The 24871-nt window shown below is 40.6% G+C and overlaps 1 protein-coding gene across 6 annotated transcripts in view; it reads right to left on the bottom strand.

Annotated features, from left to right (window-relative positions):
* The window catches only part of VPS54 (VPS54 subunit of GARP complex), a 53292-nt gene that overhangs the window by 9934 nt on the left and 18487 nt on the right, over window positions 1-24871 (bottom strand). For all 6 annotated transcript variants that reach the window (XR_014227627.1, XR_014227628.1, XR_014227629.1 and 3 more), the window contains exons 8-18: window positions 21997-22382; window positions 17294-17420; window positions 16138-16245; window positions 12896-12951; window positions 10963-11059; window positions 10148-10485; window positions 8121-8250; window positions 7489-7670; window positions 6587-6699; window positions 5179-5242; window positions 2915-3020 (exon numbers count right to left, since the gene is read on the bottom strand). Coding sequence is in view for 3 of the 6 variants with exons in the window: in XM_082306520.1 (XP_082162646.1) it covers window positions 2915-3020; window positions 5179-5242; window positions 6587-6699; window positions 7489-7670; window positions 8121-8250; window positions 10148-10485; window positions 10963-11059; window positions 12896-12951; window positions 16138-16245; window positions 17294-17420; window positions 21997-22382 (1707 nt within the window). In the remaining 3 variants the exon portion in view is untranslated. The remainder of the gene's footprint in view (window positions 1-2914; window positions 3021-5178; window positions 5243-6586; window positions 6700-7488; window positions 7671-8120; window positions 8251-10147; window positions 10486-10962; window positions 11060-12895; window positions 12952-16137; window positions 16246-17293; window positions 17421-21996; window positions 22383-24871) is intronic.

Here is a 24871-nt window from a genome sequence, read left to right as displayed (position 1 = left end):
TGAAAGCTGTACACAAAAATGGCTTTATACTAGAAATCTATAAAATCTACTTCTCAAACCAGGGCCTTGGGTGGAGTGAAGGGTAAGGATCTAACTAGTTTTGCTAAGTAGACAAGTGTAAAACGAGAATGGAAAATATCAAAAGAACAAATTTTTGCTCTGGCTCTAGACCTTCCCCACTGCTGATGTTTAAGAAAACTTGAAAGCACTAAAACTCAGTGCTGCTGAGGTGGCTGAATCTGTGTTTGTAACACTATAAAATACCAACATTAAGAAATGATGCACAGAAGATGTTAAGCCATGTCAAAAACCAATTCTGTAAGAATTCCAGGTATAGTGAACGACTCATGACTTGATCTTCCTAACTTAGTTCCAGAAGAAAGGAAGTTATCATTAAATGCACGCAGGCCAGCAAGGTCTCTGGACAGTAAGACGTTTCCTGTTAGCATATTCTGTCTTATTGTGGAATTCTGCTCCACCACCCAGCTTGAGCACCAGATATTCCAGGCTCGCTTAGGTGATACAGTAGAGGCAGAGAAGCCATTGCTGCTGTCCCCGACTCCTGCTCTGAATGGAGAGCAGAAGTCCCAGGGCTCCTGCTTGAACAGAACTGTCCTGTTGACACTGGGGTGGAAACTGGGAGGCAAAACCTACAAAGCACTGACCCTTTCCCTTGCGCCTGAAGGAAGATTCATAAGAAATTGTGACAAGGTTGCCCTGCAGCTTGTGTCTGCAACACAGAGGATCTCCCTCACATAGAGCTCCTTTTTCTGGGGGGCCACAATCCTGCTTCACAGGTCTTGCTTCACGATAATGCAAAAACAAACCCAAAATTTCAGCCCTCCTTCAGTAAAAACAGGAAACAATTTTTCTGGGTATTGCCTGGAGTGAGTCACAAAACTTGAGACTGGAGAGGATATGCCATGAACACCACACCCCCATCCTGGGCTGCCGGAGTGGTGCGTCCAGCGCCAGCAAAGCAACCCAGACCTAGTGCCACGACTGAACTTGAGCTATGTGTGGCCCCCGACTGAGAGAGGCATGATGTATGCTGCTCTCGGACGTAAGTCAGGATCTGAAACTATCTGACATTCACTTCATGCCTCCTCCTCCTCCTCCTGAAAAGCAAGACCTTTTCTTATGCCTCCTGGTGGACCTTAGAAGTAGATCCACCAAGTGAGACAGATATATCCTACACAGCGCAAGCTCCTCTGAGGTGTTTAGCTCAGGTTAGGGCCAACTCATTGACTGTGTGGCAGACCATTAAAAACATGCTCTATAAAGGATGACAAGACACTCTCACCCTGCCTTTTGTAGATATTAGTGTTACTGGATGGCTTGTTGCAGACAAAGCAGCAAGTAAGTAGCATGCCTGAAACATCAAAAGAGCAATATCCCCTCCTTGTGACTGCTTGGAGGAAAGCATTTCTGCGTTCCGGCACCGTGGCTGCCAGCCTGCTCTCGTCTGCACCTGCTAAACAACTCCAGTAATTATGATTGTGTTTTCGTTCATACACAGGTGTTATTTCACTCCGGTTGCAGCCAAAGTCCAAAATGACCTAGAATTTCATTACCTGGGAACAGTTTGCAGCTTCCATCACAATAAAGACTAGCTCTCGCTACCTTCAAAGCTTGCTAGCTCTGACAGCTGTCCAACAAAAAGTGTAGCAACTTGCAAGGACACCCTGATTGGCTCTTATTTTGTTCAAAGTGTAATAAATGAGCTTTTGTTTTTGCTAGCCGCTCTTGTCATCTCCCCACCTCGCTGCCAGATAGGAAATACAATAATTAAACTGCACGTGATGTCTGAATATCAAGGAATAAATCACGCACAACAGAGCTAGAACAAGATATGGTAGGGAGAGAGAAGTAACACAGAGATGCAAATCCGGCCAAGTTTGAAGCATCTGCTGCTATTCTGCCTGCCTGCAAAAAGGTGCTACAAGACTTGAGTGAAGCAGCAGCTGGAGAATGAGAGGTGAAGAGGAGCATCCCCAGTCCCCGACTGACTGATTTGCCTTGGATAGTGCTTTCAAAGGGGAAGGTTTGTGGATAAATCTGAATGATGACTGCAGGGAGGAGTGTTCCTGCATCTGGTTATTCAGATAAGAACTACCAACAGGAAGATTATTTAAAGGTCCATCTCCTAGGGTGTGTTTCCCTTTCCCCTTCCCCCACCTTATGTAAAATATACTTTTGGAGAGTAGAATCTGTTTGTCTTTTATCAATTACACTTATGTTCGGAACTCTAATACCTGACATAACCTTGTGTGGGCAAAGATACAAGTGAAAACCTTGAAATAAATTAACTGCTAGGCTTTGGAGCCTATATATACATATGACCATTTTAAGGTGCATTCATGTGCTCCTTTTATTATTGTTTACTTGTATTACCTTGCAGTATCTGTGCTTTACCAGCTTTCCTCTTCTCTAGTGAGAAATCAATGACAAAAGGTCCTGGTCTTTCATCATCTTTACATTTTACAACAGAAGCTTCATCCCACACTATTTTTCATGCTTCTACTGACTATACCTTTACTGACTTGCAAAAGCCAAGGGACTCATTTCCTTCCTGGCATCTGGGATCAAATTGCTTTTTCTTCCGCAGCATTAATCCTATACCCAGCCTGAAGGACAGGCAGCTATGACAAACACTACTAGATGGGACTTCCAATGCTCCTGGTAAACAAGAGGAAAGACAGCCTTCCCAAAGTTAATTCACACAACAAATTGCATCTTTAATGCCCTTAGCTTAAAAGGCTACCTTATGGCACAGTAACAAACACAATCATTTCTAGACAATTCATATCATTTATATGAAATCATAAAAGCACATGAAGCATTACAGAGAGTAAGACATGTTCTCTGCTCTGAATACCCCTGATTAGCACAGATGGTACATTTGGAGTCATACCTTCAGTAAATCAGACAGGCGGGTAAGCATGTCAGTGGTGATGGAAGGAATGTTATCCACACACTGGCAGTACTCAAGGATTATTCTTATTAACAGCAATACTGTCCTACAAGAGAGGAAACAGCCAAATATGTCATCTCAGTGCACGAAAGATGTTAAAAAATCAAACACAGGCCAGTCTTGTTGATAGAAAGCTAGGGTTTATAGCATTAAATAAACCCACTAATGATCTGAAGTAGAAGTAAAACATAAAAGGAGATATACATAAAGATGGTTATAAAGAATACCCACTCCACAGGGTGTCGCATGGAAAAAGTACTTAACATATATGAAAGAAAATCTCTGAGGTTCGTTGGTATAACTTTTTAATCTCCAAAAAAGCTACTGTGGAACTAGAAGTCTCCATGTAGACGTTGGCAGGGGACAAAAAATCCAAAGCTCCTTTCTTATACTACTGTATAATTCTGGCCAACTTTGAGCAAGTATAAATATCCACAGAATGTAGACAACAACCACCACTGAAAAGGATGAAATGAATGCTAAGGAGTCACAAACAGAGAAGACAGCTGTGAAGAAAGAACACCAAATATTCAAATATGCTCAACACCTATAATTTCCCCTGAATTCAGTTGGCACTGGAGAATTTGGGAGCTACTGGATAGAATTAACAAGACTCCACAAAGAGCAGGTATGCTCCTTTGAATTGAAATACACGGAAGGAAGGAAAACTGAGGGAAGATCAAATGTTCAGAGCAGATATTCTAACATTTCAAAAAGTTAAATCTCTTTCTTCCTTTAGGCAGTAGAGTGCAGAAAGATGATGAACAATCAACTGAAAAAAACCACCTGGAGAATTTTTGGTGAATATCTAGGCTTTTTTTCATGAATGCATTTTATTTGATTAAATACAATGAAACTGTAGGCAGAAGTGTCTAGAACTGAAACAAATATTTGCACCAACATGAAGCTGACAATTGCTTCACAGAGCTAAATACAAAAAGTTTCAAATGAGCAGAGATGGATTATCAAATACATCATCTATGAAGTAAATGTTATCCTTTAAAGCATGTTCAAATGCTCCTACTCAACCTGAAATGCTCTTTTGCAGTGATATCAGTTGGCTGGCACAGAAGTTCTGAGCCATCAGCTTCTGTTTCTAATTGAACAATGACGCATCGTCATGAAGCAATGCATAAAATGACAGCTGGTCAAAGACATTATGTAAATCAGAACTTTTAAGTTTGGTGTAAATTGACGTTAGGACTCTGGGGAGTGAGGTCTTCCAGGTTTTACTCCCTCCCCAAAAACACTCTCATGCATATTTAACGCTTAAACCTCACAGTCTTTGGAAATACAGCATGCTTTTAAATCAAAGAAGTATGCGCGTATCATATATTTTAAAACGTCTTTAATATAACCAGCTTTAAGAAACTACTTTCCAATACAAAGCAATCAGGATACCAAGAAATAGTGCATTGCAGCTTCTGAGATAGCCCATATTGTATTCTGCAATCATTCAGTATGGACTCACGTATTTTGGAGTTGTCTAGCCTGGAGAAGAGAAGGCTCTGGGGAGACCTTGTCATGGCCTTTCAGTACTTAAAGGGGGCTTATAAGAAAGATGGGAACAGACTTTTTAGTAGGGTCTGTAGCGATATGGCAAGGGGCAATGGTTTTAAACTAAAGGACGGTAGATTCAGGCTATATATAAGGAAGAAATTTTTTTACGATGAGGGTGGTGAAACACTGGAACAGGTTGCCCAGAGAGGTGGTAGGTGCCCCATCCCTGGGAACATTCAAGGCCAGGCTGGATGGGGCTCTTAGCAGCATGATCTAGTTGTAGATGTCCCTGCTCATTGCAGGGGGCTTGGACTAGATGACCTTTAAAGGTCCCTTCCAACTCAAACTATTCTATGATTTTGCCAGAGATAACCTGTATTGCAAGAAATAATAACAGCGTGCTATGAAGACAAACCTGTATTTTCATGACTATGTGTCTTCATGAAATAATTGGAAAAAAACACATGTTAAAATGAAACCATAAATTTCAGCCTAGTCATTCAGAGAAGAAACAGTGTTTTAATGTACAGAAGAGCTTGCAATGTTTTATAACTGTCTGGGAACTAAAGAGAAACTAGTCTGTGGAAGGAGAGGGGTTTTTTTTTTATTTAAGTAAGATTGCTAAAGCTGTTAGTATTCATCACAGTTCTACTCAACAGTTCTTGCCAACTAACCCCCTGCTAAGAGAAAAGAGTGCATCTTACCCAACTGTTGCATATTTTTGGCCTTCAACAATAAGGAACTCAGTTGGCTTTCTTTCTTCAGTAGCTAGACATTTTAGCAAGAAAGGAAAAGGGATGAGTTGAACTAAAAACAAGTACAAAAAAAATGCTAGTTTCTAAAAATTTAGTGTTCACTTGCTAAGGCTTGAAAAAAACCACAATCAATCTTTGGAGCACTGTTCTCTTTTACAATATGTATTATATAGCTGGTCACCCATCACAATTATTATGACCCATAAATTTAATTTATTATCTGCCGGGATTTCAGATCAAAAATCCCCCAAAGTCCCCCAGTCATTATAGACTTAGAAACTTCAAATACAACAGGTTACACATAGAAGAAGAAAAGCGGAAAAAGTCACTAGGTTTTCTACTATACATTCTCAAATGATTTGCTGTGCATATTAATATTTTAGCTTCGAACCACTTCTTCCTCAGGCTTCACAGTATAAGCTCTTACTGACGCAGTTTTTCATGCTAAATTTGATGCCACCAGTTTCCTATCTTCCCGAAGGAAGCTGCAAGAGCTTATTTTAAGAGCAATGGCCGATGAGCATATTTTGGTGCCGTGTTCCATAATTGGAGTGGTTATTGCCTAATACGCTCTCTGTATCTGCTATATTCCTTTTGGGGGTTTGGGGTTTCTCCACCATGGTATTACTGTATTTTCTTCCTTCTCATCTACTGCCATTTTCCTTCCCCTCTATGTATGTTTTCTTCCTCTTCTAGTTGTTCACACACATTCATCACTGCAATATTGGATGAGTATCCCCACCAGGTAAACATGCATTATGCATTCCCATTTTGCACACGAGGAAGTGGGGCACATGGAGAAAAAAGTTACTTGTCTGAGGTCAAATGAGGTTTCTGTGGCAAGGTAAATAATTGAATGTACATGAGTTTTCACTTCCATGAGCAGCCACATAGCATGCTGCCTTTCATTTGAACAACTGGCACATGAAGTAGTGCGAAGGAGCAAGCTTTGTTTAACACAAGGGGGGGTTGAGCACACATGCATGCTCCTCAGTCCCTTGCAACACTTCAGTGGTATGTTCTGGGGAAAAGACTGAATTTGTGCAGACTGTAAGCCTCTACACTGGGAATATTTGTATAAAAAAGTAGCTCTCTCCCTGTGCTAACACTTAAATGGGTTTTCAAAAAATAAATAAATAATCTCTTAAGGTCAGCACAAGAAGTTTCAACACCAGTAACAGAAAAAAGAAAAAAAAAAAAAAAAAAAAAGAAAAAAGGTATCAACTTCCTTCTGATCCCCCCAGAAGACAGTGAGCAAACACAGATCAAGAGTGACATCGAAATATGTCCGTCAACGTTCAATAACAGCATTTGCTGATAATAAATTCAGTCAACAGCAGGACTGCAAGATACACACCTGCTGGTTTTTTTTCAGGGAGAGAAATTCTGCCATCTGACACCGAATCAACAAGATCCTGAAACTCGGCAGGAACTTCAGCTTGCTTCCAGCGTTCATTGTCCAAAAGTAGGCTAGTTATAAACACAAAAGAGAGGAGGCTGAGAAAATGAATTGCCTTGACACTTCTCCTGCCTGTAATGCTGTGGAATCAGAACTACAGTAATTTAAAAAAAGGCAGTGGCCCAAGATGTTATGTTATTCATCTTCATTAGAAAGAGGCGCCCAACAATTGGCAGCAGCAAAACAGAAAATCACTGTGTTGGCCTACAGATCTCACAATTTATTCATTCAATCTATCATAGAGGACAAAAGACTACACTAGGCAATAAAGACCCTTATGAGATCGCTGCCACTGAAGTAATGAGTAAATACTGGAATGTTAAGAGCTTTTGATGGATGAGAGCAAAAAAGACTTGATATATGTAACTGGGAAGGCTGTTTCCCAAGTGGGTTTTTTTGGTTGTTTTTTTTAATTGTTTTTACTGGAGGTTTTTTGGCTTTTTTTTTTTTTGTTTATTTTGGGTTTGGTTTTGTTTGTTTTTGTGAATTATCCTGAAGTTACTGAAGCCCTGACAGAGAGGAATCCTGCCCTTCAATGTCAGTCTTGAGTACTTCCTGTAGCTATTACTGTCCTTATTTAGTTAACTGTAGAACAACCCAGTTTGAAGAAATTAAGTTATGAAAACAGTAAAAGTCTAAACCAATTGAAAATAATTTGGTTTTAATACAGTTTTTTCACCCCCTGCTCTTAACTACAACTGGCTTACTAGTGTTCTAGGCAACAAAAGATTGTGTTTGCCTGGCATATGATTGATAAAATGATCCATGTAAGAACACAAAGATCTTCTACCCAGAGATACCTTAGTTTTGTCTTCCTCTCCTCATGGAATCTATTCACAAATCTATTGGCTTGACTCTGAAGCGCTCCTCGCAAGGACATACTTTTCCTGCCGCAGATCTGTTCAGTATCTAAGATAAAGCCTTCCATCAAGCGAGAAAGAGCAACAAACTCATTGGAATTCAGCTTCTCCAGGAAGCCATCCTGTATGCAAAGAAAACCATTGTAAGGAGACATAACACTACAAAAATTCAGAGATGTAAAGAAATAACTACTCAGCATGTCTGATGGCTACTAGTATTTTAAGAGGCACGTTATTTAACCCTCCATGGGACAGAGAAGGCAGACTGCAGTGCAGGCAGCTACCTTGTCATAGATACGCATTCTCTGCATGGAGCTTCAAAGACAGCAAGTCAGAATATTAAAAAGGAAAAAAAATAAAAGTAGCAGAAACCCACATTGCCTTACAATGACATGACATGTTAATGCCCAGAGCACGCAAGCATTAACATCAAGTGCCTGTGGCAGCAGGAACAGTTACTTAATTTCAGTTGAGAATGCCATTTCAGAACTCTCACTCATTAAACCAGTAACTTGGGAGTAAATTCTCATTAAGGATGAGACACCACCAGCAGTCTGACCCAAGCTCCTTACCTTTGCTCTTGCCATGAGGAACTTGACTGAACGATCATGGCAGATATCAGAGGCATTATAAAGTAACTCTTGAATATTGTTTGCCAGCCTGACCAGTTCCAGGTCAGTCAGCTTCATGTCATCACTGATCCTGCAAATGACAGAACCAGTTGGTTGAGCATCAATTTATGAAAAAAACAAACCAAACCAACAGTATTTCTGCTCACAGGTTGAAGGAGGAGAGAGTCTTGCGGCAACTGTCAAATGCAGACAGTCAGTCAATCACTAAAGTCACTTTGTACAGATGAGATCTAAGCTGCTGTCAATGTCATGTCAGTCCCTGTAACAAGGAAATGCACAACTGCACATCCTTATATTTTGTTTTAAATCCACATTCTAATTGCTATTAATGGTCTAAGAGAAAACACAATATAGCCATTACTAACACAATAAATGCTATTAGCATTTACCGAGCTACAATTTACTCAGCTCCTGTAACACTGGAGCATCACAAGCATATGACAGATAAAACACTGCATTTTTCTTCCGATGCAAGTGTAAGGCCTAAAATAGATACTCTGCACTCCCCACCACCTTAACCTATAGGCTGTCAGCTCTTTAGACTTCAGGCTCCTAAGTTGGTGCTTTTTAAAAAACCTTTGCTGATTTGTCTACTGTTTTGAGGCCAGCCCGTAGCACAGCTCTGCCATTCAGGTAATTAGTTAATATAACAAACTTTGGTCCATCGTGGCTGCCCAAGGGACTGACAGTACGAGAGGAGAGAGAAAACCCGGGATGCTACAGAGCAGCAACTGGGCCAACATTGCTGTTACTGTAATTTTTTTAGCCTGCTCCATACACAGAGCAGAGGTGCAAAGAAAACCAGAAGAGGGATGAAGCAAGTTCATTTTAGAACAAAGTTATGCAGTCAGCCTTAGAAACAACTTTATCGCTCAAGAGCTGTAGCTGGGTGGTATATTTTTAGCAAACTTGGCAAAGTGCTGCAGACCAGTTCAGATCCAATGCCCTTCTCCTTCCCTGCTCCTTACTGTAACCCTGGACATTGGATTTCTCTTCCAGCATACGATGGATGTTTAGACATACAGAGGCCTGAACTTGCTTTATGCACAGCAAATTTATTTTAAATCTATCTCCTTCAGCCAGCATAGTGATTTGAGGGGGAAGGTCTCTATCAAAACCGACAGTTGCTTAAACACACAAGTACAGACACCTGAGCACCCATCAGCCAGAGCAAGCAGGCCACTTGCTATCTTCCATCTTTCAGCAGGGCACCAAGTGGTATTTCAATTTTGCTTCATAAAACTCTGTATACAGACATGCTGGCTTTTGAAGTGGCTCAGGCCCGAGTCCCACACACACTGTGCCTGGTTCTTTTAAAAAGGTAGCTCTGACTTCCAGCCATAAGGTATGCATAAAAGGATGCCAAAAAGGTTACAAGACTGGAGTCTGGAACATCACAGAGCAGCACTGCCTATGTTACCAAAGCACTGAGATGGATTTATTTAACCATGTAAGTCAAACAGTTGACAATGAACAGCAGATTTTTCTCTAGAATTTATCAAGGTGTATTCCATGAAGCCAGCTTAAAAAACCAAACAAACAAACAAACAAAAAAACCCAGAAAGAATAGCCATAGGGAACATGGGCAGGGAACAAGATGCTTCTGCCTGCTAAAGGTATGACAGATAATCTGTCTTTCATGTAGGCTAGACTTGCATCTCTCCTGCTCTCTACAGAAGCAGGCTCCCCAGCAGAACAGATGGAGAAGGGGCCCTTTTCTGTAAGAAATGATGTAATCAGTACCTGTACCACTACACACAGAGGTGAAAGCAAGGCAAATAAATGAAACAAAGGTGAGCTGGGTGCAGTCTCTAGGAGCGATGCTGGAGAGCCATTCCACTTCACTACCTAGAGAAGCACATTCCTCCAAAGTAATTTTTGTACTGTATCATCAGAAACAACCACCTTTACCTAACACCTTGTTTCTGACATGTTGCAAAGCTGAGACCGGCAGCGCATTTACTCACATCATCTCTACTCCCCCTGGAGTAACAGAAGACGACGTTTGCTCTTTGCTGGATGAGGAATCGGTAGTGCACTCTGGCTCAGAGACCGAATCACTGCTACACGGCTCACTGTTTGGGGAAGTGTTTCTTTGAGAGGTAGTGTCAGCTGCTACAGGCGGAAGGTCCCCTTCACTGAACGCATCACTTATAAACATGCCTTCATGAGTCAGGTAAGCCACTTCTGTGTCCACCGTACTGTCTTTAGCAGAGTTCTTTTGTAAGGTGTCCTCCAGGTCTCTGGTTTTTTGGTTCTTGTCTAGAACCAAGAAAACCACGCTACGGATAGTATTTAACGTTGCCTAGAATCAAATATAACTTTTATTACAAAAAAAACAAAGCCCTGTGCCACAAGCTTGCGCTAGAAAGAGATTTTCTTTTACCCACAAAATTAAACTAACTCCTGGCTTTATTTTCTATTGTGTAATTAGCATTCAGAGGCAGACTCATCCGTCTTGGATGATAACCAATATCAGATGTTTCTGAGAATGGTAAAAGAAACCTCATTTGGAGCAATCTAACACATACAAAAGTTCTGTCCTAATCCCTAGCAGCCTGAAATGGATGTAATCACGCAACAAGAGGTATTATCTCCTTCCCACTGCTCTCTTTGTTAGCAATCATCATTTTTGCCCTGCATGCTGATATTCACATATCCTTTCAATCAAAAGTTTGAACTCTATAAGCAAAACCAACACTTTTAAGACTTCAAATGGAAAGTAACTTCATTCCATTTCAGGTCTGACCTATGTGAAGCTCTTGGTAAATGAATGCCTTACCTTTATTCTCTTGAGGAAGATGGTAAACTTAGAAAAAATATTCTTCAGTAAATCAAACCACTGAGGAAAATTCATCATCCTCATCTGGTCTGCAAGCCTAAAAAACAGAGCAGTATTCAGTAAACAGCAAATGTTTACTGGCCATGATGCCTACTGGCACATAAAGAAAAAAACCATGCTTTAAATGGAATTGTAAATATAAGGACCACTGTGTAGACTTTTATCTGGCAAGGCAACAGACATCACCTGAACAACAGTCATGATCAACAGAATGTATGCAAGTGGAATGAGGAAGGAGCTGTATAAAAATAGATCATATTAAAAAAAATGAAAGCCTCACATTTACCAATTAGTTTTTCCAGGGCATAATGTTCTTTTCCCCAGGGTATGTATGCGATACCAGCAAGGGAGGGGGGTTAATAACATTTTCACAAATCATGTGAAAAAAAAATGAGATTACAGAAAAAAAAATTTTTTGCAAGTGTTACAAAAGCCATGTTATTAAGCCCATTTTGTTGCACTGCAGTGAAACTACTTCTGCTATTAAAGTGCAAGCCAGCTGTTTGTGGCAAAGGGCAGAAAAGTCATTGATAGAATACAAGTTAAACTCTGTAATACACAGTCAAGACCCAATGGCAGAATAGTAAACATTGGAGAATGGTGAACAAATACCCAATGTTTAAAAATGACCCTGTGTCCAGTCTTCTCCCAATCTGGGTGTGAATCTCATGCAGATTCTGCCACTCACTTTGCTTTATCAGCTGGTCTGGTTTTATTATCTTGGAGTAACCCTTGGCTGAGCCAAATGAATCATAGAGCTACAGAAAAACAGATGCTGGCAGAGGGGCCTCTGGAGCTGGGACCTCTGGAGGTGCCTTGTCCAACTCCCGCTCAATGCAGGTCCAACTAGATCAGGGTGCTCAGGGCTCTGCCCAGTCAAAGCTTGAGTATGTCCCAGGACAGAGATCCCACAGCCTCTCTGGGCCCCTGTTCAAGTGTTTGACCATCCTCATAGGGAACACCTTTTTCCTGAGATTCAACTAGCATTTCTCATCTTACATCTTGCGCCCATTGCCCCTCATTCTTCCCCTGCACAACTCCGAGAGCAGCCTGGCTCTGTCTACAGCTCTGCTATAACCCTCCCATGGGGTAGCTGCAGGCAGTTCTCCCCTGAGTTTTCCCCTCCCCACACTGGAGGGGGACACAGCTCCTCCCACACTCCATGCTTTAGCACCCATTCAGCCCAGCGGCCTCCGCTGGATCTCAATGTCTTTCTTGTTCCTAGACCTGCTGGCTGTGCTAACACTGCCCAGGCTGCTGCTGCAAGGACACACTGCTGGTCCATGGCCAACCAGTTCTCCGCCAGGACCCCCAGGTCCTGCCCTGCAAAGCTGCTCTGAAGCCAGCTCCTGCCTCTCCTCTCGCAAAGGGTTGCTCCTTCCAAGACACAGAACTTGGCATTTGCCTTTGTTGGGCTTTATGAGGTTCCCGGCCACCCATTTCTTGGGTCTGAAGTTGTCTGGTCTCCTCTCTGGATAGCTCCTGTTCTCATTAATTTGGGACGTACTGAAACTACTGACACGTTTTAATATCAAGTCCTAGATTATGACAACAGGAAATGCTTTCAAGTAGTTAAGAGATATACGCCTAAATACAGTAGTTTATGCTTCATGCAATGAGATGTGCAGAATTTCAGTATTTATTTTAAAGGTAAGTTTAATTTAAGGTAACATTAGAATCTGAACAAGAAGGGGAATACGCAATATTCTCACAGAGGCAGGCAGAAGCAGAGAATTAAAGTGAAAGAGAAGGATAATCCTAAATTATAGGAAAATTTAAGCAAAAATTAGATTGGTAAATTTATCTATGCTAAAACCCATCCATCTCCTATCCCCACCCACCACCAAAAAAAATAATCTGGCTGTATACTTACTTAACAACCACTTCTGTATCTATTTCTTCTATCTGCGATACCGTATTAACCACACACTGTCAAATTTAAAGGGGAAAAAACAAAACAAAAAAAGATCTTAGCTTCCTTCTAACTGCTGCTGAGTTTCATTACACACACAATGATCCTCAGGTTAAATAAGAAAAAGTAAACCAAAAGAAAGACATATTTGTATCATTTAACAACTTGTTTCTCTAAAAACAAACAAACAAAAAACCCCAAAGAAACCCCCAAACCCACCCCCCCAAACACCTATTTGCAAAATACAGATGATCAAAATGTTCCCAACTGCGTACTAAGCTCTGGAGGGCACACTGGCTCCACCTCAAAGGGACTTGCTTTTCTGAGCATGGATGCTACGCACCATTTCAAAAATGTCTCTCCGGTCAGGTACTTCAGAATAGAAGCCATATTCTTCCCCTTTCCAAAGTGACTGACTTTGGAAAATGTTGGTTGACTTCCTTTTCAGGTATAAATACAGGACTTGGGATCTAACCTAAACTGGAAGGAACAGCACCAGGGAGGCATGGAAGCACACACCTACAGTCCTGTGCTTTCAACTGTTAAGGCAGACCCAGTTTCAGCTGCTCTCCCAGCAGACATGGTATTCGCTGTCTGTCTGTGCTCTTCACCTCCAGGGCACCACCTGCCTCTGTCCCTAGATTTCTCTACATTTTTATTGCTATGCTGTGGGCTTTCCTCAAAGGATATTTGCTCTTCAACTGGTATATACAAAGCTGGCCAGTTTCTTCAGGTCTCCAGAACAATCAATTTTCATTCCAAACATATCCACTGTTTTACAGCAATTTGTTCATTAATCTCTTTTCACATTACTTCTAAGCCCTAGGTACAAATCAACTCCATTTAGACTGAATTAGGGGGTTTCTCCCAAATGTCATTCAATAACCTGATCAAATGAGTCAGTAGTGTACGAACTCATCTTGCCTTTAAGTGAATATGTACAATCCAAATAGTGACTGATGGCCGTTATCTCAAGCTACATGGATTTTACCTGTGTTTTGAATAAGGTGGTCAGTACAGAAGGTTCTGAAAAGCAGAACTTGTTCTTGAACTATGCAGTGTGTTCAGTGCTTACAAATCTCTGCTCTTTCACCTGCCTGGCAATAAAGAGCTACTAAAGTACCAACCAAAACAGCCCAGCAATGCATTTGAACAGGAAGCACATTTGAGATGTGGGAAGGAAACAGTTTCCTTTATTAAGGAAAAATATCTTTAAGAGTTGAGACAATAGGCCACAATGCAAATGTGTTGCACAAACCACACAGAAATACTCTGATTCTGTCTATTTTCCCTATTCAATAGAAACTTACATTGGAAGTTGATTAAACTTTGTCTATGACTGAGAGGTGATACCTGAAAAATCTGACATAAAGACAAATATTCCCAGCAGAATGGGAAAAGCACTTTATGCTCAAGAATGAGCAGGAAAATAGAGAGCACTACTTGCCTATTATCCAACTAAACAGAGAATTTAAAGGAAAAAATGTCTCCTCATGACTGCCGACATAGGCAAGTGAAAAGCCAATGGAGACTGGCATGCAGATGAACAGTTTTATCTTGGTGTTATTCATTCATGCTTTTTTTTTTTTTTGGTGTTACACCTTATGTGAAGGCCCACAGCAGCTGCACACAGCTATATCCTCTCTTTTTTCCAGGCTTACAGTAATACAACATGACTAGAAAGCAGTGCTCACTCCCACCCTCCACTGATCTTTCAGGGAGCAAGGCAATGACCCAGCCCAGCATCCCATTGCTTTCAGGCGGGGAGGGAACGAGCAGCTAGGGGCAGGGGTGCTCAACTCAATTGAAATTGTATTGGGGTCAAGTGAGAAAGAGCTCGCGTCATCGCCAAGTCCTTACAAGAAGTGGTGGTGCAGTTGCACACATCACCGTCTGTCTCCTAATTCTGCCACAGTACTTACTAGCAACATCGGCCTGCGTTATCTATACCCACCCTGCACAGCCAGATCAACAGAACCGTGGGGCTGCAATGTAAAGTGGATTTGGGGAGCCAATCTGGCTTAAAACAAAATACTAATAATAATCCTCCTCCAAACTTTTAAAAGCTGGGTTCCCAACCTGGCTCACAACACAGCTCTGAACAGCATGCTATACTACAAGGACAGGAGAGACTGTCTTCATCTACTAGCAAACCCACCATCTGACTATCTCCCAGCCTTTGAGATACAAATCAGAGGTGGCTTGTAACACATCAGAACATCACTCCTGAAATAATCAGGTATCTTTAGGGAGAAAAACACCCCTTGCACAATATTCTCACATAGGCATGCAAACAAACAAGATGAGCAAAATTAAAAGCACCAAACACACACTCAAAGTTCAGTCTAGAGTTTTTGTTTGCAAACAAAAGCCATCATGTTACTGTCCAAAATATTCCATGCATTTTTCCCCAAAGAAGTCATTTAAACTTTGTTCACTTGTTGGTTTTAGTTGGTTTTACGTACAACGATTTTTGGTTTGAAAAGATAGATACACTACCCTAAATGGCAAATAACACCAACATGGACAAGGATTAATTTTTTAAATATTTTACAGGCAAGGACTTCTACCTTCTTCGTTACTTCACCTTCCACTCTTAGAAAAAGGCAGGGATGTTTTCCAGCCTTTTATCACGTGCCTATGCTAGGTCTGTGCTAACATTCAAGCAAGCAACATTTTCTATAGCATTTGTTGGGAATTTGATTGTTTCAACTGGCAAGTTTTTTAGTTCTCTTTTATGTACTTACACCAAGAACGTGGGGGTTTTGTCTTCTGGAGGGTTGGGGTGCTTTTTGGTGTGGTTTTGTTTTTTGTGTTGATTTTTGTTGTTTGGGTTTGGGATTTTTTTTTTTTTTTTTTTTTTTTTGACACAGAGTGTTATGACAGAACTACACTATTTGGGAAAGCTGTGAGTTAAGAGAAAGAAAAAAACTAAGCTAAAATCAGGGGATTCAGAACCATAGTAATTATACAGAGAAAGCTGTGATCTGCTGTACTTGTGCTACCTATTCCTTCCCGAAGGTCTTTTCTGCAAACAGACCTCAGTGCTTCAGGAAGTCCTTAGTGTCCGCAAGCCCAGCTGCTCCAAATGAGAGACCATCAGCCACCAAAAACTTCATCAGAGCTGTTCTTAAGTACTTAAAAAAATAATTCGTAAGGGGCTGAGGCAACCTTGTCAGATACATTAGAAGTGTTTGGCTTACCTGTTTAATTATGTTCTTTGCAGTAATAATCATTTCATCTCCATATATTTCATAAAAATTTAGCTTTCTTTGTTTTAAAAGTCCAAATACTAGTGATACAAGTCTCTCCTATCAAGAAGAAAAAAGAAAATAAAAAAACCACACTAAAAATATCGAGGTGAGGACAAGAAACGATTTTAAGAAATTGCACAGCAGTAAGAAAGTTCACGTATCAAACACATGGTGAACAGGATTTAGATCCGTCCAGCGCCTTGAGACTAATGCCACGATTTAACTATACAAAGTTCCCTGGGGCAATACCAGCTAATGGAGTCCCTTCCTCCCAGCCCCTTTCGTGCCTGTTCCTCAGCTGTGCTCATCCACTTGGGCTTAAAACCATGGATATTTCTAAAGATTAGTGATTCTGAGCAAGAATGACCCTAAATACGATTGCAGCAGCACAAGGGAGAGGCTATCACATTGCAGCACAGATGTGGGAAGAAACTATAGTGCAGAAATGGGAATATTTAAGTGCTATTGCCATTCACTGTATTTCAGGAAACCCATGGATGAAACAAGACTAAACAGTTAATAAGGTCTAGCAATTACTGAAGAGTAGTACAGGTAAAATCCAGTAAAATCTTCTCCTGGCTAGAAAGCAATCACAATAGCTTAATTTTCAGATGTTTATCATCTTCAGAGGAATGAGGAATATATATATACATACACACTGCAAATGAAGCATGTATTCAGGGCAACCATATGCTTGATATAAGCACTCATAAATGCATAGGCAGACAGAATGAGAACAACATGCAACTATCAGCTTTCGTTGCAAAACTGATTTTACAGCCAAGTTGATATGAGAGTCTATGTTCTTTTCCACTTACATGTTGAGGTTCATGAAGTGAACTCAGTATACATTTAATCAGAGAAAAGAGAACTGATTATTTTGAAAAAATAGAGTAGGGCTGGATTGCAGTTCCATGAGTTTAGTCAAAATTATTCAATTTTATCAAGCACAAAAAAAAGGGGTGGAGGAGGTTTGGATGAGAAGAGAAATAGTATAAAATTATAATGTTGCTACTAGGGACCTGAGCGAATTAGTTGGTGCTAATTAAGTATGTTAAAGATGCAAACATATTCATCAGACAGTTTATTTCAATAACAGACATACCTCTTCTAGAATTTGGCAATCATCTTCTAGGGGTCTATTTAAATCATTGCGAGCGTAAGTTGAAAACTCTGCAATCATCATTTTATCTATCAGCTTTTCCAGTTCACAAAGCTGTGAGCCAAGATGCCTAAGAAAAACAGCCATTGAGATATGAGCTAAATAATCAACCTGAAAATGAATCATTAGTTCACAGTTGAAGAAAATAACCACCCAGCAGGTAATTTCCATGCAATCAACGCTGGCCTAATGAGAGGCTGAAATCTTTCACTTCTTAGAGCATTTTTCAGAGGCACCGTCACCTTGCAGCAAAACATATGGACTTGAATATGGATGGAGGGTAAAAATTGGATGTAGGGCTTTTTTTTTTTTTTTTTTTTTTTTTGGAAGGTGCCGAGTACCTCTCTTCCCAATGAAGTGAATCAGAACCAAGAATACTCAGCACTTCTAAGTATATAGCTGTTAAAAAGAAGAAAAACTTCTTTTGCTCGTTCAGTTCCTCAGCTCATCAGTCCACAAGTTCTTCCACTTCAAACATTTGAGCTTTTGATGTGGTCACAGATTTAATTCACATGACTGAGATACAGTAATAGCTTTACATTGCAGTATGGCTTTCAGAGAACACAGAGGAATTTTCAAATTTGCCATTTTTATGCTGTTCTTAATTAAAAATATTTTTTCCATGTATCGCAGATTTTAAACCATATTTTGTAGACTGTTGTCATACAGAACCACAAAGGAATTTCTGATGTCAGAAATGTCGACCAGTCTTGAAAAGTTGTGCAGCTAGAGAAACTTGTAGCAGAGTAAAATTAAAAGTGGGAATTTCAGAGGTGCTAAACACTCCGGGCTTTCCAACTTCCACCAACAGCGGAGAGCACCAAATACCTGTGAAAATCAGACTGCTTTTTCTTTTTTTTTAAAAAAAGACACTTTGCCAATGAGAATTAACAGGAGCTGTGACATTCTAGACAAACAAATGGATACAAAGTGGGGAGGAAGAACTTGCGTGGCTCGTTGGCTTTAATTCAGTGCTGGTGTAGCCGGACTGTTAGCTTGTGTAGAGCGGCAAAAATGTCTTAGCACTCTCTGGTAGGAGCACTGCTGTACCAACGCAAAGCTCACAGGATCTGGCCTCACAGCCCAGGCAGGGCAGAGTTGGCGCCGGGGTGCGAGGAAGCACGATGCCAGGGCAGCTTCTCCGTGCAGAAGCCCACATGGCCAGCGCTGAGCTGAACTGAATGAATCTTGCTGGATCTGAGTTAAGCAGACTAATTTTTTTTAATTTTAAGATGACCAGTGATGTGTCTGCTTTTGAAATTGTTGGTCAAGAAGTGGCTGGAAAGGACAAAGTGGACACATTTCAAAAAGCTAATTTAAGCAAAAACGGCCCCTGGAAAAACCAAGCCAGTTGCATCATGGACATTTCAAAACAAACCCAACAGGAAAAAAATAAAGATTATTGTTTGCAATGTAATGATGAGTTGCAAAACTTACTGCAGGACTAATACCCACAACACAAAGGCTCTTACTTAGGCAAGCACAAAGATGCTCTTCAGTAAATTATTTCTGGAACGGTGCTTAACTACACTGAAACACAACATAGCCTACCCTCTCAAACCTCAGGTATGGAAACGTCCAACAAGAGTTCCCAGCACTTGCTGCCACCACATCGCCTGAGATGTTCTAGCCCCTAACAACAAAAAAAAATCACTCCACCCCAAAAAACACGCAGGAATAAGTCAAACCTTAACTCATACTCCAGTGAAACACCTTGGCAATGATCACTTAAGAGGTACCAGTCACACAACAGGTCCTTTCAGTGACTGAATACTACACTTATGTAAAATTATGAGTGTAGCGTAAAAATTCTTTTAAAATGCACAGATGAGAACTATTTTACCAGTCATCTGTGGTTTGCCAGCATACCTGTGCAAAAAAAAAAAAAAAAACCAAAAAAAAAAAACCAAAAAAAACCCACAACACCACCAAATCTCCATCACCCCAACAAGGATTGTGAAAATAATGTAAAAACTCACAGTACAGATTTGTAATTTGGTTATCGCTTAAGTATTTTTCTTGTAAAATTAAAAAGATGAACTTGAAAAGGTTAAAGAGCTCTAAAACTTTAATTCTATCCTATAGCAGTAGCAAGCAGTAATCATACAGTTATGACTGATACATATAATCACTGGGGATATTAACCTAGATTAAAGACTCCAATTTATTACTTCACAGCACCATTAAGGTGCTTTCATTTTTTGCTATAACTAGAATCAAATTACATTCTTTTCTGCATATAGCGTGACGAGAGAAGAATAATTTTTGTATATGGATAATCTGAATAGTTTTCTTACTGCTTTACATTGAATGACTCTGCGACATGACTCAATTTAAAGCTGTCTATTCAAAAGCAAATTGTACAAGCTGCCATGCGCAACACTAAAGCAACAACTTTTTTTTAAAAATAAGATACAAATTCTCTATGGGGAAAAAAAAAAGAGATACTAATTATTTAGAAAAATGAGACACTGATTTAGAAGGCAATCGCTTCTTAAAAGAAATCAGGTATTTAACTCACTTGACGATTGCAGCATTCTTGCTCAGAACAAAGCAAGAACATCCACTTGGTATTTCTTGGAAAAAGCTGAAGTATTTGTGTATGGCATCAATTTAGATTTTTTTATTTTATCTATTTGCAAAAAACCAACATTCTACTGAAAAGTTTTATCAAGATCTCCATCTTTCCATGGCATCTTTCTCCAGACGCGCTATGCACACAGGCCACTGTAAGACTTGGGAACAACTGTACTGGGCTTCTCAACTGCACTTGCTTCTCTGGTGGGGCTGCATTTAACTCACCTTTCTGAGCCTTTAATATCCAAAGCAGAGGGGACGTTTCCCACTTCCATCACTATTTTTAACTCTACCAAACCAACTAACTGAAATCACACTTTACAGTAAGATGAATAATTACCTGCAAGTATGTTCCACATCTGAGTGGAATTTTAAAATAATGGCACATTCTTGGGACATCACGTATACTAATCACAATGACAACAGAATTGCGCGCTCTGCTGACGTAGCATGGAGGTTACTTGATTGCAAAACACAACTAATCCTGACTGATGTTGTCACAGGGTTGTAGAATTACACTCACTATCAGCAAGGTAAATACAAATGTGGCTCAGCCAAGGGCTGTGCACCATAATCAAGTGGTTGAGAATAGAAACAGTACAGAGGAAAGAAACTGCACTGAGGCGTCTGAAGATGGACCACCTAAGCTAAAAGAAAAAGACTAACAGCTTCTAACAACTTTCCTCCCAATAGTTTATTAGCTCTTTAAAAAAAATATTTTTAAATGTCTTTTTTTTTTTTTAAAAAGACTTTTTCTGAGATCTTTTCTACATAAAATATGAGTCTTTTTCTGAACCAGCTAGAAGGGGTGTTAGAAGAAGAGCTTATCTGAACAGATGGACAACAGTAGTAACCATATAAAGTTCTGAACATTCATGTTACAGTTATTGAGCAACAACTGTGTTTTTATTATGCAGCCACCAGGGAACCACCAGGATGCAGGAACCACATAACCTCAAAACAAAACAAAAAAACCCCCAGCATCTACTTATAAAACTAAGTGTACAGCTCCTCAACTGGCTGATGTGAGTCTCGGAGCTGATTTAACATACACTGCTTCTGCCAGCATCATACCACAGTGGCAGCTTTACATATGACACTTTTATCCTATATACAACCGTTACGATAGCTTATTTTACATCAGCTAAAAGGATTCTACTGTGGTAATACTCTTGCATATCACAGAGGACCTTGCCCAGTGCAGCGGCATCTCCCAGGCGGAGCTGTAAGCATTCACTGTTAACAGAAGCAGCCAGCATGGGACCTTGCACTCACTAATTCCCATCACCGCAGCAAATGGGTGAAAAAACAGTAGCAAGAGCAGCTTGGGCAGCATCTTCCCACTGTTTCTTCCCTTCCCAACTTCAGCAGCTCACAGAACTGGATTTCTCAGCCGGATGGAGCAAGAGGAAGCACCCCCTGGCCACTGTAAATACAGCTCTCCACAAGAGCAGACATGGTTGAACACGTCCCATCTGACCAGCTGTCAACCTCAGACCACATTTTGATCCATGGTCTGAGAGCTTTGCACTGGCTTTTGCTTGCAAAGCTTCTTCCAGCACAAGCACAGGCTGGAGGCCGACCTACTCAACACACGGTCCACACATATTCCTGTAACACCACATGCCTAGGTCAGTCACTAAAGACAGTTGCCCGGAGTGGAGCTGCGTAGCAAGAACTCTCTCTCTGGGGTGCTGCGCGCACAAGGACTGCCAATCACCACTTGGAAACCATCTCTCAGCTGTGGGCTACAAGCCCTGCAAGATGAAGGTCCAGCCACTGCTTGGCTCTCTCATCTCTGCACCCCTAAACCAACTGTAGACAAGAATGGACTACAAAGCATCCAGATGTTAAAAGTTCACACACCCCCCCTAAAAAAAAAAAAAAAAATTATCGCTGGCACATGCATTAGTGTCACTGTTTATGCCACACTTACACTTTGTACCTTTTGTACTATGTCCTCCAAGAATGAACAAACGAAGGTAAACCAAACCCCTTCAGCCAACATAATGTGCTCAACACATTCTAGCTCTTCTTGCATTTTATTAATTTCCTGGATGGTTACCTACCGGAAACTGTGAATGCCTTGAAGCTCTTGCTGTAACACCTCCTGCGTTGTTGCTATTAAGTCCAAAGCTCCAACAAACTCAGAAGTAGATAGCAGCAACTGTACCGTGGGTTGTGTTTGGTGTACAGTAGCCATTAACTTCAGTTTATTGTATGCTTTTATACAGTTATTTCTGGTGAGTGACAGTCTTAAAACTCGAAGCGATCCTTCACACATTACTTTATCAATTTTGGAGATTTTCTCTCTAAGTAATTTTACAGCCTGGGAGGTTTTCCTGAGGTAGTCCTGCAACTCATGCTGAGAGGTCATTGCATGAAAAAATGCTTCTGAGCGCAGAGAAATCTGATGAGCAATATTGACTTCCACAATGTCCAGATAATGGCTCAGCTAGAAAGAGGACGGAGGAGGAAAAACAAACAGCGTTGTTATGACTTGGCAAGTTTATCACCATGCAAATCTACTTTCAGGGTATTTGTCTTATTGTATCACAAGGAAATTTTGCTAATAAAAATTAAAACCCTTTGTCAGATTAGTAAGCAAATAACTACCCATTGTGGTTTGATCATTTGTTTTTTAAATACGCTCAAAATCACTTTGGGAAGGCTGACTCAATGCCTCTCTTACTTGAAAATTACAAGGTAGAAAAGCAAATAATTTTCAAATACCCAAGCTCTTGTACCACACGGTTGCATACTGTCACTGTTACAATACAACCATTAACCAGGAGACAGCTCTGGATACCGGCTTGCAAGTAAGAACAGTATACGCTTGTAAAAGTGCTACGTACTTCGGGTCATTGAAGTTGCTAAAGATGCAGCCCTACTATACTTGGTGACACGGCTTTGGAATGGCTCTCTTCATTTAAAAGGCTGCAGCGTCTTCTTTGTAGAAAAATCCTCAGGATATCTCTGGCTGCAGTTGTTTTTCGCCAACCAGGTGGAGTTCCTATTAAACATATTTCATGTGCCCTGGCACTGCAGGATTCCCAGAGACAGAGTATACCTACACTTTTAGACCCCGAAATTCAAATTCTCTGTGTTGAACAGTTACCAGACCACTGGGTTGGCCTGATTATTTGAGCTGTAAAAGCTCAGTGTTCTGGCTTATGCTGAATATGCAAACTCAAAGGACTGAGGCATTAGGATGCTCATCTGAATGCTAATACTCAGATGACCTGGTTTCTAAGAGGTGCCAAGCACTCAAACCTCATGTGAATTTCAAAAGGCCCATCCAGAGGTGGAAAGAAAATCAGCTGGAGAATGTTTCCTTCTTACAGTTATTTTCATCCTGCATGTATTTAACACTGGGGATTTATACAGTATGCAAACCCATCTTTTTTGTCATATGTTTAATCAAAAACATCCTCCACCAAGCAGCTGTGACACACCTAGCCCACAGGAAAAGCTGAGACAGACTGTGACACAGGGATCAGAGAAAGGGTTATTATGGTCATTTATTTACGTGATCGTACCAACCAGATGCCCCAGGTCCCTTCACTATGCTAAGCAAGGTAAAACAAACAGAACAAAATTATAGTACCTGCCTCAAAGAGCTTACAGTTCCAACGTAGGGTAAAACATGGAAGGAGGTAAGGAGGAAAAAAATGCGGGGGGAAATTGTTCAAGTGGATCAGCAGCAGTCCAAAAGCACTAATAGCCTAAGTACGTGTGCTTAACACAGATTTTTCCAAATCCTGATGAAAAATAGTGCCTGGAACTAAGGATAATTATGGCAGCAGGGTGCTTGTTTACACATGGTAAGTGTAAAGCTCATGCAGTTCAGAGCCTTTAAAAAGTAAATCAAAAAATTTGCACCCATTTCAGTAACATGAAGCAGTGTAATAATTTATTTATCAGGCATGTGTCTTTGGAGGCAACAGAACTGTTTTATACTCTTTAGGTATTTTTATCACCTCTCTGAAGAAGTACCGCTCGCAGCTATTCAAAGCCTTATTTTTACTCCACTGCAGCAGAGAGGGTTCTGGGTCTCCTTCGCTCAAAGTCCATGCTGAGTGTCCATTCTGCTGCTGCCAGGCTCTCTTTGCAAGTTTAAAGCATAAGCCAAACACTGCTTTTTCATCTTCAGACAGCAACTGCCACCAGAAACTCCAAAGAAGTACTCCTCCAACTACAGATGTGGAGGACAACCCAATGGAGGACCAAGTTAGCCTCCAGCAGAGCCTGTCTCTTCCTCCTGACCTGGAGGGAGAGGAGGAAGACTAACTCCTGGAAATTTGGAAACATCTTCCAGAAGATCTCGTGTTATTTTTTCTTAAGGCATCTCACTACTTTCCCCCTCCCCCAGCTCCCAGAAGTTTTAGTAGGTTCAACAGGAAGGAAAATTAAAGTTAGAGAATCTACATAATTTGGAGTGTGTTTTCTACAAGCATTCTGTGGGTATTTGTACCATAAAAATGATTATTATGGGATTTTCTACACTATGACTATATAACTAACAATAACAACAACAAAAAAAAAGACCAAGTAAAGACTCTTCTGTTTCCAACATGAAAGAAACAGTTCTGCTTTCGTGCTCTCCAGTGCACTCAAGTCCTTCGTGAAATGCAAAAATGGATCAGTGCAGATGACATGACAACAAAAGCTAAAAGGAAGCTCCTGACATACAAAGCCTTAGGATTTAGTATTTCTTTTAGGACAGAAACCACAGTGTCTTGAATCTGGAGTTTTCCTCAGATGCGAGAAAGCAATAGTTTTAAACAGCGTACAACCTCTAGCTTTCCCTTCTCATGGAATTGCTCTTCCTCCCTAACAAACAGCTCCACATCTCTGAAGTTCTCAATATATACCTGCTTCACTAAGTTTTAGTGGTCACGAAGAGCCAATTACTATGCCATATACAGATTCTTTTTTCCAGAT

Source organism: Platalea leucorodia, assembly GCF_965183815.1.
Source record: "Platalea leucorodia genome assembly, chromosome: 3".
NCBI classification, from domain to species: domain Eukaryota; kingdom Metazoa; phylum Chordata; class Aves; order Pelecaniformes; family Threskiornithidae; genus Platalea; species Platalea leucorodia.
The sequence above is the reverse complement of the archived record's forward strand: the minus strand, read 5'-3'. Positions and strand labels throughout refer to the sequence as shown.